Raw genomic sequence first — 15,212 nt, 5'->3', positions numbered from 1 at the left:
GAAAGTTTCACACGTGGTTTGGTATTTCAAATAAATATAATTTTTGCGCATTCTCCTCCTCCTCTCTAGTTGCTCTCCCATCCCCAGGGACCCTACAGGAAATTGAGATTCCAGTGGTGGGCAACAGACAGTGCAACTGCCTGAACGGAGTTGGAACGGTCACAGAGAACATGATCTGTGCTGGTCTACTCGCTGGAGGAAAGGACTCATGTCAGGTATTGTAATACTGTAGATCAGCACGCATTCAGTTGTCATGAGATTCTAGATATGGATTGCGCCAAACCTGTTCGGATGAGGGAACGAATGATGTTTCTTGCCACAATATGCTTGCAGGGTGACTCAGGAGGTCCAATGGTGACCAAACAGGAAACGCAGTGGATCCAGTCTGGAATCGTCAGTTTTGGGTTTGGCTGTGCTCGACCTGAACTCCCCGGCGTTTATGCAAGAGTGTCCCGTTACCAGTCCTGGATCAGCTCCGAGGTCAAGATCGACCCGCCAGGCTTCGTCACCTTCTCCGCTACGGGAGCCGACGCTGACAGCAGCTACACCTGCCCTGGACTTCCGGCACCAGGACCTTCGCCAGATGAGCCAACACCAGCTCCCACAGACAGCGTTTCCGCTGAAGGTGAGCGGAATTCCGGCGGACCTGTTCTTTGTCGTCTCGTCCTTCGGGAAGGGGCGCTGTTGTTTTCAGATTTGCGTTGCCTGCTGCAGCATCTCAGGTGTGTTGTTGTTTTTTGTCAGTGTGTGGCACGACCCCACTCAACCCCAGGATAGTCGGAGGAGAAGACGCCCCTGCAGGCGGCTGGCCCTGGCAGGCCAGTCTGCACAGGTTTGGAAGCCACTTCTGTGGAGCTTCACTGATCAACAAGGAGTGGGTTTTATCTGCTGCTCATTGCTTTTCCAAGTGAGTAAGGCTTGCACTCAAGGAGTTCTGTAACTAATTTACAAAAAGAAAGTTGCAGCTTGTGCACACCGCCCATCCATTGAAACTAATTCGGCTGCCAACGTCTTTTTCAGCGCCAATCCAAGCGGGCTGACTGTGTACTTGGGTCGGCAGACCCAGGAAAGCAGCAATCCCAACGAAGTTTCCCGAAGCGCGGACAGAATCCTCGTGCATCCCAATTATGACAGCGACACCGTTAACAACGACATTGCTCTGATAAGACTGAGTTCTCCCGTTGCATTTACTGACTTCATCAGACCGGTTTGCCTGGCAGCAGGTGACAGTGTGTTCAACAATGGCATAGACAGCTGGATAACTGGATGGGGCACCATTGGAGAAGGTGGTAAGTCCTCTCAAAAGCTCAGAGGGCAATTTCATGTTGACTCATATTTCAATGCCATAGCTGAGGATGATACCTTAAAACAACAGCAAAAGAGATGTTAAGCTATCAATCACATGAAAGTTTCACACGTGGTTTGGTATTTCAAATAAATATAATTTTTGCGCATTCTCCTCCTCCTCTCTAGTTGCTCTCCCATCCCCAGGGACCCTACAGGAAATTGAGATTCCAGTGGTGGGCAACAGACAGTGCAACTGCCTGAACGGAGTTGGAACGGTCACAGAGAACATGATCTGTGCTGGTCTACTCGATGGAGGAAAGGACTCATGTCAGGTATTGTAATACTGTAGATCAGCACGCATTCAGTTGTCATGAGATTCTAGATATGGATTGCGCCAAACCTGCTCGGATGAGGGAACGAATGATGTTTCTTGCCACAATATGCTTGCAGGGTGACTCAGGAGGTCCAATGGTGACCAAACAGGAAACGCAGTGGATCCAGTCTGGAATCGTCAGTTTTGGGTTTGGCTGTGCTCGACCTGAACTCCCCGGCGTTTATGCAAGAGTGTCCCGTTACCAGTCCTGGATCAGCTCCGAGGTCAAGATCGACCCGCCAGGCTTCGTCACCTTCTCCGCTACGGGAGCCGACGCTGACAGCAGCTACACCTGCCCTGGACTTCCGGCACCAGGACCTTCGCCAGATGAGCCAACACCAGCTCCCACAGACAGCGTTTCCGCTGAAGGTGAGCGGAATTCCGGCGGACCTGTTCTTTGTCGTCTCGTCCTTCGGGAAGGGGCGCTGTTGTTTTCAGATTTGCGTTGCCTGCTGCAGCATCTCAGGTGTGTTGTTGTTTTTTGTCAGTGTGTGGCACGACCCCACTCAACCCCAGGATAGTCGGAGGAGAAGACGCCCCTGCAGGCGGCTGGCCCTGGCAGGCCAGTCTGCACAGGTTTGGAAGCCACTTCTGTGGAGCTTCACTGATCAACAAGGAGTGGGTTTTATCTGCTGCTCATTGCTTTTCCAAGTGAGTAAGGCTTGCACTCAAGGAGTTCTGTAACTAATTTACAAAAAGAAAGTTGCAGCTTGTGCACACCGCCCATCCATTGAAACTAATTCGGCTGCCAACGTCTTTTTCAGCGCCAATCCAAGCGGGCTGACTGTGTACTTGGGTCGGCAGACCCAGGAAAGCAGCAATCCCAACGAAGTTTCCCGAAGCGCGGACAGAATCCTCGTGCATCCCAATTATGACAGCGACACCGTTAACAACGACATTGCTCTGATAAGACTGAGTTCTCCCGTTGCATTTACTGACTTCATCAGACCGGTTTGCCTGGCAGCAGGTGACAGTGTGTTCAACAATGGCATAGACAGCTGGATAACTGGATGGGGCACCATTGGAGAAGGTGGTAAGTCCTCTCAAAAGCTCAGAGGGCAATTTCATGTTGACTCATATTTCAATGCCATAGCTGAGGATGATACCTTAAAACAACAGCAAAAGAGATGTTAAGCTATCAATCACATGAAAGTTTCACACGTGGTTTGGTATTTCAAATAAATATAATTTTTGCGCATTCTCCTCCTCCTCTCTAGTTGCTCTCCCATCCCCAGGGACCCTACAGGAAATTGAGATTCCAGTGGTGGGCAACAGACAGTGCAACTGCCTGAACGGAGTTGGAACGGTCACAGAGAACATGATCTGTGCTGGTCTACTCGCTGGAGGAAAGGACTCATGTCAGGTATTGTAATACTGTAGATCAGCACGCATTCAGTTGTCATGAGATTCTAGATATGGATTGCGCCAAACCTGTTCGGATGAGGGAACGAATGATGTTTCTTGCCACAATATGCTTGCAGGGTGACTCAGGAGGTCCAATGGTGACCAAACAGGAAACGCAGTGGATCCAGTCTGGAATCGTCAGTTTTGGGTTTGGCTGTGCTCGACCTGAACTCCCCGGCGTTTATGCAAGAGTGTCCCGTTACCAGTCCTGGATCAGCTCCGAGGTCAAGATCGACCCGCCAGGCTTCGTCACCTTCTCCGCTACGGGAGCCGACGCTGACAGCAGCTACACCTGCCCTGGACTTCCGGCACCAGGACCTTCGCCAGATGAGCCAACACCAGCTCCCACAGACAGCGTTTCCGCTGAAGGTGAGCGGAATTCCGGCGGACCTGTTCTTTGTCGTCTCGTCCTTCGGGAAGGGGCGCTGTTGTTTTCAGATTTGCGTTGCCTGCTGCAGCATCTCAGGTGTGTTGTTGTTTTTTGTCAGTGTGTGGCACGACCCCACTCAACCCCAGGATAGTCGGAGGAGAAGACGCCCCTGCAGGCGGCTGGCCCTGGCAGGCCAGTCTGCACAGGTTTGGAAGCCACTTCTGTGGAGCTTCACTGATCAACAAGGAGTGGGTTTTATCTGCTGCTCATTGCTTTTCCAAGTGAGTAAGGCTTGCACTCAAGGAGTTCTGTAACTAATTTACAAAAAGAAAGTTGCAGCTTGTGCACACCGCCCATCCATTGAAACTAATTCGGCTGCCAACGTCTTTTTCAGCGCCAATCCAAGCGGGCTGACTGTGTACTTGGGTCGGCAGACCCAGGAAAGCAGCAATCCCAACGAAGTTTCCCGAAGCGCGGACAGAATCCTCGTGCATCCCAATTATGACAGCGACACCGTTAACAACGACATTGCTCTGATAAGACTGAGTTCTCCCGTTGCATTTACTGACTTCATCAGACCGGTTTGCCTGGCAGCAGGTGACAGTGTGTTCAACAATGGCATAGACAGCTGGATAACTGGATGGGGCACCATTGGAGAAGGTGGTAAGTCCTCTCAAAAGCTCAGAGGGCAATTTCATGTTGACTCATATTTCAATGCCATAGCTGAGGATGATACCTTAAAACAACAGCAAAAGAGATGTTAAGCTATCAATCACATGAAAGTTTCACACGTGGTTTGGTATTTCAAATAAATATAATTTTTGCGCATTCTCCTCCTCCTCTCTAGTTGCTCTCCCATCCCCAGGGACCCTACAGGAAATTGAGATTCCAGTGGTGGGCAACAGACAGTGCAACTGCCTGAACGGAGTTGGAACGGTCACAGAGAACATGATCTGTGCTGGTCTACTCGATGGAGGAAAGGACTCATGTCAGGTATTGTAATACTGTAGATCAGCACGCATTCAGTTGTCATGAGATTCTAGATATGGATTGCGCCAAACCTGCTCGGATGAGGGAACGAATGATGTTTCTTGCCACAATATGCTTGCAGGGTGACTCAGGAGGTCCAATGGTGACCAAACAGGAAACGCAGTGGATCCAGTCTGGAATCGTCAGTTTTGGGTTTGGCTGTGCTCGACCTGAACTCCCCGGCGTTTATGCAAGAGTGTCCCGTTACCAGTCCTGGATCAGCTCCGAGGTCAAGATCGACCCGCCAGGCTTCGTCACCTTCTCCGCTACGGGAGCCGACGCTGACAGCAGCTACACCTGCCCTGGACTTCCGGCACCAGGACCTTCGCCAGATGAGCCAACACCAGCTCCCACAGACAGCGTTTCCGCTGAAGGTGAGCGGAATTCCGGCGGACCTGTTCTTTGTCGTCTCGTCCTTCGGGAAGGGGCGCTGTTGTTTTCAGATTTGCGTTGCCTGCTGCAGCATCTCAGGTGTGTTGTTGTTTTTTGTCAGTGTGTGGCACGACCCCACTCAACCCCAGGATAGTCGGAGGAGAAGACGCCCCTGCAGGCGGCTGGCCCTGGCAGGCCAGTCTGCACAGGTTTGGAAGCCACTTCTGTGGAGCTTCACTGATCAACAAGGAGTGGGTTTTATCTGCTGCTCATTGCTTTTCCAAGTGAGTAAGGCTTGCACTCAAGGAGTTCTGTAACTAATTTACAAAAAGAAAGTTGCAGCTTGTGCACACCGCCCATCCATTGAAACTAATTCGGCTGCCAACGTCTTTTTCAGCGCCAATCCAAGCGGGCTGACTGTGTACTTGGGTCGGCAGACCCAGGAAAGCAGCAATCCCAACGAAGTTTCCCGAAGCGCGGACAGAATCCTCGTGCATCCCAATTATGACAGCGACACCGTTAACAACGACATTGCTCTGATAAGACTGAGTTCTCCCGTTGCATTTACTGACTTCATCAGACCGGTTTGCCTGGCAGCAGGTGACAGTGTGTTCAACAATGGCATAGACAGCTGGATAACTGGATGGGGCACCATTGGAGAAGGTGGTAAGTCCTCTCAAAAGCTCAGAGGGCAATTTCATGTTGACTCATATTTCAATGCCATAGCTGAGGATGATACCTTAAAACAACAGCAAAAGAGATGTTAAGCTATCAATCACATGAAAGTTTCACACGTGGTTTGGTATTTCAAATAAATATAATTTTTGCACATTCTCCTCCTCCTCTCTAGTTGCTCTCCCATCCCCAGGGACCCTACAGGAAATTGAGATTCCAGTGGTGGGCAACAGACAGTGCAACTGCCTGAACGGAGTTGGAACGGTCACAGAGAACATGATCTGTGCTGGTCTACTCGCTGGAGGAAAGGACTCATGTCAGGTATTGTAATACTGTAGATCAGCACGCATTCAGTTGTCATGAGATTCTAGATATGGATTGCGCCAAACCTGCTCGGATGAGGGAACGAATGATGTTTCTTGCCACAATATGCTTGCAGGGTGACTCAGGAGGTCCAATGGTGACCAAACAGGAAACGCAGTGGATCCAGTCTGGAATCGTCAGTTTTGGGTTTGGCTGTGCTCGACCTGAACTCCCCGGCGTTTATGCAAGAGTGTCCCGTTACCAGTCCTGGATCAGCTCCGAGGTCAAGATCGACCCGCCAGGCTTCGTCACCTTCTCCGCTACGGGAGCCGACGCTGACAGCAGCTACACCTGCCCTGGACTTCCGGCACCAGGACCTTCGCCAGATGAGCCAACACCAGCTCCCACAGACAGCGTTTCCGCTGAAGGTGAGCGGAATTCCGGCGGACCTGTTCTTTGTCGTCTCGTCCTTCGGGAAGGGGCGCTGTTGTTTTCAGATTTGCGTTGCCTGCTGCAGCATCTCAGGTGTGTTGTTGTTTTTTGTCAGTGTGTGGCACGACCCCACTCAACCCCAGGATAGTCGGAGGAGAAGACGCCCCTGCAGGCGGCTGGCCCTGGCAGGCCAGTCTGCACAGGTTTGGAAGCCACTTCTGTGGAGCTTCACTGATCAACAAGGAGTGGGTTTTATCTGCTGCTCATTGCTTTTCCAAGTGAGTAAGGCTTGCACTCAAGGAGTTCTGTAACTAATTTACAAAAAGAAAGTTGCAGCTTGTGCACACCGCCCATCCATTGAAACTAATTCGGCTGCCAACGTCTTTTTCAGCGCCAATCCAAGCGGGCTGACTGTGTACTTGGGTCGGCAGACCCAGGAAAGCAGCAATCCCAACGAAGTTTCCCGAAGCGCGGACAGAATCCTCGTGCATCCCAATTATGACAGCGACACCGTTAACAACGACATTGCTCTGATAAGACTGAGTTCTCCCGTTGCATTTACTGACTTCATCAGACCGGTTTGCCTGGCAGCAGGTGACAGTGTGTTCAACAATGGCATAGACAGCTGGATAACTGGATGGGGCACCATTGGAGAAGGTGGTAAGTCCTCTCAAAAGCTCAGAGGGCAATTTCATGTTGACTCATATTTCAATGCCATAGCTGAGGATGATACCTTAAAACAACAGCAAAAGAGATGTTAAGCTATCAATCACATGAAAGTTTCACACGTGGTTTGGTATTTCAAATAAATATAATTTGTGCGCATTCTCCTCCTCCTCTCTAGTTGCTCTCCCATCCCCAGGGACCCTACAGGAAATTGAGATTCCAGTGGTGGGCAACAGACAGTGCAACTGCCTGAACGGAGTTGGAACGGTCACAGAGAACATGATCTGTGCTGGTCTACTCGCTGGAGGAAAGGACTCATGTCAGGTATTGTAATACTGTAGATCAGCACGCATTCAGTTGTCATGAGATTCTAGATATGGATTGCGCCAAACCTGTTCGGATGAGGGAACGAATGATGTTTCTTGCCACAATATGCTTGCAGGGTGACTCAGGAGGTCCAATGGTGACCAAACAGGAAACGCAGTGGATCCAGTCTGGAATCGTCAGTTTTGGGTTTGGCTGTGCTCGACCTGAACTCCCCGGCGTTTATGCAAGAGTGTCCCGTTACCAGTCCTGGATCAGCTCCGAGGTCAAGATCGACCCGCCAGGCTTCGTCACCTTCTCCGCTACGGGAGCCGACGCTGACAGCAGCTACACCTGCCCTGGACTTCCGGCACCAGGACCTTCGCCAGATGAGCCAACACCAGCTCCCACAGACAGCGTTTCCGCTGAAGGTGAGCGGAATTCCGGCGGACCTGTTCTTTGTCGTCTCGTCCTTCGGGAAGGGGCGCTGTTGTTTTCAGATTTGCGTTGCCTGCTGCAGCATCTCAGGTGTGTTGTTGTTTTTTGTCAGTGTGTGGCACGACCCCACTCAACCCCAGGATAGTCGGAGGAGAAGACGCCCCTGCAGGCGGCTGGCCCTGGCAGGCCAGTCTGCACAGGTTTGGAAGCCACTTCTGTGGAGCTTCACTGATCAACAAGGAGTGGGTTTTATCTGCTTCTCATTGCTTTTCCAAGTGAGTAAGGCTTGCACTCAAGGAGTTCTGTAACTAATTTACAAAAAGAAAGTTGCAGCTTGTGCACACCGCCCATCCATTGAAACTAATTCGGCTGCCAACGTCTTTTTCAGCGCCAATCCAAGCGGGCTGACTGTGTACTTGGGTCGGCAGACCCAGGAAAGCAGCAATCCCAACGAAGTTTCCCGAAGCGCGGACAGAATCCTCGTGCATCCCAATTATGACAGCGACACCGTTAACAACGACATTGCTCTGATAAGACTGAGTTCTCCCGTTGCATTTACTGACTTCATCAGACCGGTTTGCCTGGCAGCAGGTGACAGTGTGTTCAACAATGGCATAGACAGCTGGATAACTGGATGGGGCACCATTGGAGAAGGTGGTAAGTCCTCTCAAAAGCTCAGAGGGCAATTTCATGTTGACTCATATTTCAATGCCATAGCTGAGGATGATACCTTAAAACAACAGCAAAAGAGATGTTAAGCTATCAATCACATGAAAGTTTCACACGTGGTTTGGTATTTCAAATAAATATAATTTGTGCGCATTCTCCTCCTCCTCTCTAGTTGCTCTCCCATCTCCAGGGACCCTACAGGAAATTGAGATTCCAGTGGTGGGCAACAGACAGTGCAACTGCCTGAACGGAGTTGGAACGGTCACAGAGAACATGATCTGTGCTGGTCTACTCGCTGGAGGAAAGGACTCATGTCAGGTATTGTAATACTGTAGATCAGCACGCATTCAGTTGTCATGATATTCTAGATATGGATTGCGCCAAACCTGTTCGGATGAGGGAACGAATGATGTTTCTTGCCACAATATGCTTGCAGGGTGACTCAGGAGGTCCAATGGTGACCAAACAGGAAACGCAGTGGATCCAGTCTGGAATCGTCAGTTTTGGATTTGGCTGTGCTCGACCTGAACTCCCCGGCGTTTATGCAAGAGTGTCCCGTTACCAGTCCTGGATCAGCTCCGAGGTCAAGATCGACCCGCCAGGCTTCGTCACCTTCTCCGCTACGGGAGCCGACGCTGACAGCAGCTACACCTGCCCTGGACTTCCGGCACCAGGACCTTCGCCAGATGAGCCAACACCAGCTCCCACAGACAGCGTTTCCGCTGAAGGTGAGCGGAATTCCGGCGGACCTGTTCTTTGTCGTCTCGTCCTTCGGGAAGGGGCGCTGTTGTTTTCAGATTTGCGTTGCCTGCTGAAGCATCTCAGGTGTGTTGTTGTTTTTTGTCAGTGTGTGGCACGACCCCACTCAACCCCAGGATAGTCGGAGGAGAAGACGCCCCTGCAGGCGGCTGGCCCTGGCAGGCCAGTCTGCACAGGTTTGGAAGCCACTTCTGTGGAGCTTCACTGATCAACAAGGAGTGGGTTTTATCTGCTGCTCATTGCTTTTCCAAGTGAGTAAGGCTTGCACTCAAGGAGTTCTGTAACTAATTTACAAAAAGAAAGTTGCAGCTTGTGCACACCGCCCATCCATTGAAACTAATTCGGCTGCCAACGTCTTTTTCAGCGCCAATCCAAGCGGGCTGACTGTGTACTTGGGTCGGCAGACCCAGGAAAGCAGCAATCCCAACGAAGTTTCCCGAAGCGCGGACAGAATCCTTGTGCATCCCAATTATGACAGCGACACCGTTAACAACGACATTGCTCTGATAAGACTGAGTTCTCCCGTTGCATTTACTGACTTCATCAGACCGGTTTGCCTGGCAGCAGGTGACAGTGTGTTCAACAATGGCATAGACAGCTGGATAACTGGATGGGGCACCATTGGAGAAGGTGGTAAGTCCTCTCAAAAGCTCAGAGGGCAATTTCATGTTGACTCATATTTCAATGCCATAGCTGAGGATGATACCTTAAAACAACAGCAAAAGAGATGTTAAGCTATCAATCACATGAAAGTTTCACACGTGGTTTGGTATTTCAAATAAATATAATTTGTGCGCATTCTCCTCCTCCTCTCTAGTTGCTCTCCCATCCCCAGGGACCCTACAGGAAATTGAGATTCCAGTGGTGGGCAACAGACAGTGCAACTGCCTGAACGGAGTTGGAACGGTCACAGAGAACATGATCTGTGCTGGTCTACTCGCTGGAGGAAAGGACTCATGTCAGGTATTGTAATACTGTAGATCAGCACGCATTCAGTTGTCATGATATTCTAGATATGGATTGCGCCAAACCTGTTCGGATGAGGGAACGAATGATGTTTCTTGCCACAATATGCTTGCAGGGTGACTCAGGAGGTCCAATGGTGACCAAACAGGAAACGCAGTGGATCCAGTCTGGAATCGTCAGTTTTGGGTTTGGCTGTGCTCGACCTGAACTCCCCGGCGTTTATGCAAGAGTGTCCCGTTACCAGTCTTGGATCAGCTCCGAGGTCAAGATCGACCCGCCAGGCTTCGTCACCTTCTCCGCTACGGGAGCCGACGCTGACAGCAGCTACACCTGCCCTGGACTTCCAGCACCAGGACCTTCGCCAGATGAGCCAACACCAGCTCCCACAGACAGCGTTTCCGCTGAAGGTGAGCGGAATTCCGGCGGACCTGTTCTTTGTCGTCTCGTCCTTCGGGAAGGGGCGCTGTTGTTTTCAGATTTGCGTTGCCTGCTGCAGCATCTCAGGTGTGTTGTTGTTTTTTGTCAGTGTGTGGCACGACCCCACTCAACCCCAGGATAGTCGGAGGAGAAGACGCCCCTGCAGGCGGCTGGCCCTGGCAGGCCAGTCTGCACAGGTTTGGAAGCCACTTCTGTGGAGCTTCACTGATCAACAAGGAGTGGGTTTTATCTGCTGCTCATTGCTTTTCCAAGTGAGTAAGGCTTGCACTCAAGGAGTTCTGTAACTAATTTACAAAAAGAAAGTTGCAGCTTGTGCACACCGCCCATCCATTGAAACTAATTAGGCTGCCAACGTCTTTTTCAGCGCCAATCCAAGTGGGCTGACTGTGTACTTGGGTCGGCAGACCCAGGAAAGCAGCAATCCCAACGAAGTTTCCCGAAGCGCGGACAGAATCCTCGTGCATCCCAATTATGACAGCGACACCGTTAACAACGACATTGCTCTGATAAGACTGAGTTCTCCCGTTGCATTTACTGACTTCATCAGACCGGTTTGCCTGGCAGCAGGTGACAGTGTGTTCAACAATGGCATAGACAGCTGGATAACTGGATGGGGCACCATTGGAGAAGGTGGTAAGTCCTCTCAAAAGCTCAGAGGGCAATTTCATGTTGACTCATATTTCAATGCCATAGCTGAGGATGATACCTTAAAACAACAGCAAAAGAGATGTTAAGCTATCAATCACATGAAAGTTTCACACGTGGTTTGGTATTTCAAATAAATATAATTTTTGCGCATTCTCCTCCTCCTCTCTAGTTGCTCTCCCATCCCCAGGGACCCTACAGGAAATTGAGATTCCAGTGGTGGGCAACAGACAGTGCAACTGCCTGAACGGAGTTGGAACGGTCACAGAGAACATGATCTGTGCTGGTCTACTCGCTGGAGGAAAGGACTCATGTCAGGTATTGTAATACTGTAGATCAGCACGCATTCAGTTGTCATGATATTCTAGATATGGATTGCGCCAAACCTGTTCGGATGAGGGAACGAATGATGTTTCTTGCCACAATATGCTTGCAGGGTGACTCAGGAGGTCCAATGGTGACCAAACAGGAAACGCAGTGGATCCAGTCTGGAATCGTCAGTTTTGGGTTTGGCTGTGCTCGACCTGAACTCCCCGGCGTTTATGCAAGAGTGTCCCGTTACCAGTCCTGGATCAGCTCCGAGGTCAAGATCGACCCGCCAGGCTTCGTCACCTTCTCCGCTACGGGAGCCGACGCTGACAGCAGCTACACCTGCCCTGGACTCCCGCCACCTCCTACGCCTCTCTCACAAATCACTGCAAGTACTCCTCCTGCCCGAGGTATGCATACTTTCAGACTGATTTTTTTTTTGTGACATATGTGCTCTTGATTTTTATTCATCCCAGTAAATGTCTACGCTTGTAGGCCTTCTTTATTGTTACAGTAGAAAACTAGTATCGACGATCAATCAAAACTTTGTAACCTAACAACAACAAACACTTAACAAAGTTCCCTAAAAATGAGGTTGAGGGCGTTCTTAGCACAAAAAAAACTGATTGGTAGACACAGGGCTTTGCAGCGGTTAATGTCTTATTGTGGAATAAGATGATGCATTTGGCACCCTATACTAGATAATGTTCAACTACATGTCTCATAAAATTTGCCTCGGTTTCACTCTCTACATTTGTTCCTTTTCACATTTTCTCCCTCTAGCACGTAGGTGTGGCAGCGCACCTTTAAATATAAAGCCTGCTGGTACGAAGTCTGTAGTTGCGGGTAGCTGGCCATGGATGGTCAGTATTCAGAAGAATGGAGTTCATAAATGTGGAGGGGTTTTGCTCTCTGACGAGACTGTGCTAAGTTCAGCTAATTGTTTCAACAGGTGAGAACCATCTATCACATCCTTTTTAGAAAACATGCACACAAATATACCATTGTTTTCACCATATGGATTGAGATTGATTGGAAGTGTTGTCTTAATAAGAGTTGTTGTGTCCTCTTTTTTTTTTTAGTTTTGAGAACATATTAAGCGAATGGGCAGTATTGGTTGGACCGCAACCACAGAGCAACGCCTCTGATACCTTCCTCAGCTCCTTTGCTGTGGCCAACATCACTCTCAGCAATGTGACTCACTCCTCCTCTGATGTTGCGGTGCTTCATCTGAAGTCTTCTGTGGAGCTCAGTGACTACGCTCAGCCTTTGTGCATGGATCTATCTGAGCAACGGACCTTTTCAGTCGGGTCAACATGCTGGGTCCCTGGATGGGGAAAGAGGCAGAATAATGGAGGTGAGATTTTGTGTGCAAAATGCCGAAGACTGTGGGCCAGATGTACTAACGTTTTGCGCCCATTTCAGGCGTAATGTGTGCGTAAAAACATGGCGATGGTATGTACAACCAGGTCGCACTGAAGGAAAAACGCAAATTGCGCTTTTCCATGTCATGCATATGCATTCTTGGGAGTATCAGCTAAAAAGTGAGTGTAACATGCAAGCACAGGGGAGGAGACGTGCAAATAGTGATTGATTAAGTATTCCGCCATAAGAAAAAGCAGGTGTAATCCGAATTGCGGTTAAATGCGTCTATTAGAAAAACATTTAGAGACAGCTGAATCAGTATTCAGAGCATCAGTTTTCTTCATTGTACTATGTCAAAAGCAACCTTAACTTTTGTTTGCCTCTCTAAAATCGTATTTTCTCTTTCATTACATAGCCTACACTTCCCAATCTGTTAGAATAGGTATTAAGTATACCTAGTCTACGTGCAGAAATAGTTCAAGTAATTTTTGAAGTGGATTAGTAGAACTACTCCACTCTGTCTGTCGCTGCTCGTTGACATCTCTTTGTGTCATGTATGATCGCTAAACTTTGATTCTTTTCCATATTCAACTGCGCTTGTGTTCAACTGCGCTTCAGCTCTGCACGCGCAATTTGCGTAGAACAGGGGGCGGGGACAGGCGGTGATGAACGCTGTTAACGTAATGAAATGAGAGCTTAGTAAATTCCACGCAATAGCAGAGCACAGCGTTCGCATTCTGCGCATACAAAAACTCGCTATTAGCGCTGTCTTAGTACATCTGGCCCTGTGTGAATAAAAAACCCTTACACTAGCGCAGTACAGTAAGTAGGTTTTTAAGTAAATATCGCATTCATGGGGACGCAGTGGTGCAGCAGGTTACAGCCTATTTTGTAGAGTAGCCTATGTGGTTACAGAACTCATACCTGCGGTCATGCCCCGGTCCCTCCCCATCTCTCTCTCTCCCATTTGCTTCCTGTGTATCTTCACTGTCCTATCTGATTAGGGGCAAAAAGGCCATGACTTACGACACAGTATACTGACCAATGATTTAAGAGTGACCGGGTAGCACAAAGTAGATCGTTTTTTACCTTTTTAGAGCAGGAGATAAATAAATAGTAAACGAAGTTGGGTCACTCAAATAAGCAGTCATGAGCTCAAATAAGACTTTCCCAAATTCTATGACCCAAGACAACCATGCACACTGTGCCACACTTAGTGAAGTAGTGCGCACACACACATTTTTGACCTTGTGGAGAAAATAAAGTGTGGCTTTAGAGCACATATTTTTGTACATACATTGAACAGTTTTTATACATACGCAATAATTAATTTCAACAATCTTTGAGCAACCAAGGGGAAATTAATTTTACAAGGATTTGCAGGGGTAGGTGACAGAGAGACCCTTTTCTTCTCATGGAACTAGCTCTCTGCTGAGTTGTGTGCATGCAAGTATGAAAGCATGTTTAGTGAATGTACTTGAATATGTGTGTGTGCAATGAAAGCATTTTAGTGAATGTACTTGAATATGTGTGTGTACAATAAAAGCATTTTTAGTGAATGCACTTGAATATGTGTGTGTACAATGAAAGCATTTTAGTGAATGTACTTGTAATATGAGTAATATTGTAATATGAGTAATATGAGTGTTAACTGAAAGATATTTTTGACCTCTTGAGTAAACTTGATGCTCTATATTACAGCAGGCATACTGACGGATATGGAGACCACTTTGGTGGAGTGTGGAAATGCTTCCCCTGCAGAAAGCATTTGTACTACGTATATAGACATACAGCAGGTGAGACCATTTTTTTTGTGTGTGTTTTATTTGGATTGTTTTTTTACCTGTTGTCTTGTATGTTGATTTCTTGTTTGTTATAGTGTGTGGACCCCAGGAAAAGTATTTATTATTTTCCTGCTCTTTTTATCTACTGTCTTGTATGTTGATTTCTTGTCTGTTATGTTGTGTGTGGACCCCAGGAAGAGTAGCTGATGCAAACACATAGCCCTAATACAGGCACTGCACTGCACTCAATCCACACAAATTATTGAATAGTAAAACATTGTATTACACTAGCCTGACGAGCTAGACATCAAGATGGTGTCAATAGGAGGGGTGGGATAAACAGTTGTCTTTCAAATTCCCTCCCCGCAATAGGATAACGCTAAACAAATCATCTTCTTGTTTTCAAGTAGCAGGATGCGTAACCTTCCCTCTCCACGCAATAGGATAACGCTAAACAAATCATCTTCTTGTTTTCAAATAACAGGATGCGTTACCGTTGCAACTTCTGGTCGCATGTCAGTCACCATTATGTTAAGCCCACCCACCGACTCTATACACGCTGTGATTGGCCCGCTTGTATTTTCCAGTTCTCAGCTCCTTAGCTCTACGGAGCGTTGCTAGACTG

The 15,212-nt window shown here is 48.6% G+C and overlaps 1 protein-coding gene across 1 annotated transcript in view; it reads left to right on the top strand.

Moving 5' to 3' along the window:
- LOC134070625 (uncharacterized) overlaps window positions 1-15,212 on the top strand; it is a 34,704-nt gene that overhangs the window by 17,980 nt on the left and 1,512 nt on the right. The window contains exons 45-81 of the mRNA XM_062527018.1: window positions 70-215; window positions 334-625; window positions 715-907; window positions 1,021-1,289; window positions 1,474-1,619; window positions 1,738-2,029; window positions 2,119-2,311; window positions 2,425-2,693; window positions 2,878-3,023; window positions 3,142-3,433; window positions 3,523-3,715; window positions 3,829-4,097; window positions 4,282-4,427; window positions 4,546-4,837; window positions 4,927-5,119; window positions 5,233-5,501; window positions 5,686-5,831; window positions 5,950-6,241; window positions 6,331-6,523; window positions 6,637-6,905; window positions 7,090-7,235; window positions 7,354-7,645; window positions 7,735-7,927; window positions 8,041-8,309; window positions 8,494-8,639; window positions 8,758-9,049; window positions 9,139-9,331; window positions 9,445-9,713; window positions 9,898-10,043; window positions 10,162-10,453; window positions 10,543-10,735; window positions 10,849-11,117; window positions 11,302-11,447; window positions 11,566-11,848; window positions 12,222-12,390; window positions 12,521-12,795; window positions 14,505-14,599. Coding sequence (XP_062383002.1) covers window positions 70-215; window positions 334-625; window positions 715-907; window positions 1,021-1,289; window positions 1,474-1,619; window positions 1,738-2,029; window positions 2,119-2,311; window positions 2,425-2,693; window positions 2,878-3,023; window positions 3,142-3,433; window positions 3,523-3,715; window positions 3,829-4,097; window positions 4,282-4,427; window positions 4,546-4,837; window positions 4,927-5,119; window positions 5,233-5,501; window positions 5,686-5,831; window positions 5,950-6,241; window positions 6,331-6,523; window positions 6,637-6,905; window positions 7,090-7,235; window positions 7,354-7,645; window positions 7,735-7,927; window positions 8,041-8,309; window positions 8,494-8,639; window positions 8,758-9,049; window positions 9,139-9,331; window positions 9,445-9,713; window positions 9,898-10,043; window positions 10,162-10,453; window positions 10,543-10,735; window positions 10,849-11,117; window positions 11,302-11,447; window positions 11,566-11,848; window positions 12,222-12,390; window positions 12,521-12,795; window positions 14,505-14,599 — 8,168 coding nt within the window. The remainder of the gene's footprint in view (window positions 1-69; window positions 216-333; window positions 626-714; window positions 908-1,020; window positions 1,290-1,473; window positions 1,620-1,737; window positions 2,030-2,118; window positions 2,312-2,424; window positions 2,694-2,877; window positions 3,024-3,141; window positions 3,434-3,522; window positions 3,716-3,828; window positions 4,098-4,281; window positions 4,428-4,545; window positions 4,838-4,926; window positions 5,120-5,232; window positions 5,502-5,685; window positions 5,832-5,949; window positions 6,242-6,330; window positions 6,524-6,636; window positions 6,906-7,089; window positions 7,236-7,353; window positions 7,646-7,734; window positions 7,928-8,040; window positions 8,310-8,493; window positions 8,640-8,757; window positions 9,050-9,138; window positions 9,332-9,444; window positions 9,714-9,897; window positions 10,044-10,161; window positions 10,454-10,542; window positions 10,736-10,848; window positions 11,118-11,301; window positions 11,448-11,565; window positions 11,849-12,221; window positions 12,391-12,520; window positions 12,796-14,504; window positions 14,600-15,212) is intronic.

The sequence above is a fragment of the Sardina pilchardus genome, chromosome 22, assembly GCF_963854185.1.
Source record: "Sardina pilchardus chromosome 22, fSarPil1.1, whole genome shotgun sequence".
Lineage (NCBI taxonomy): Eukaryota > Metazoa > Chordata > Actinopteri > Clupeiformes > Clupeidae > Sardina > Sardina pilchardus.
This window is presented reverse-complemented; position numbering and strand designations above follow the sequence as displayed.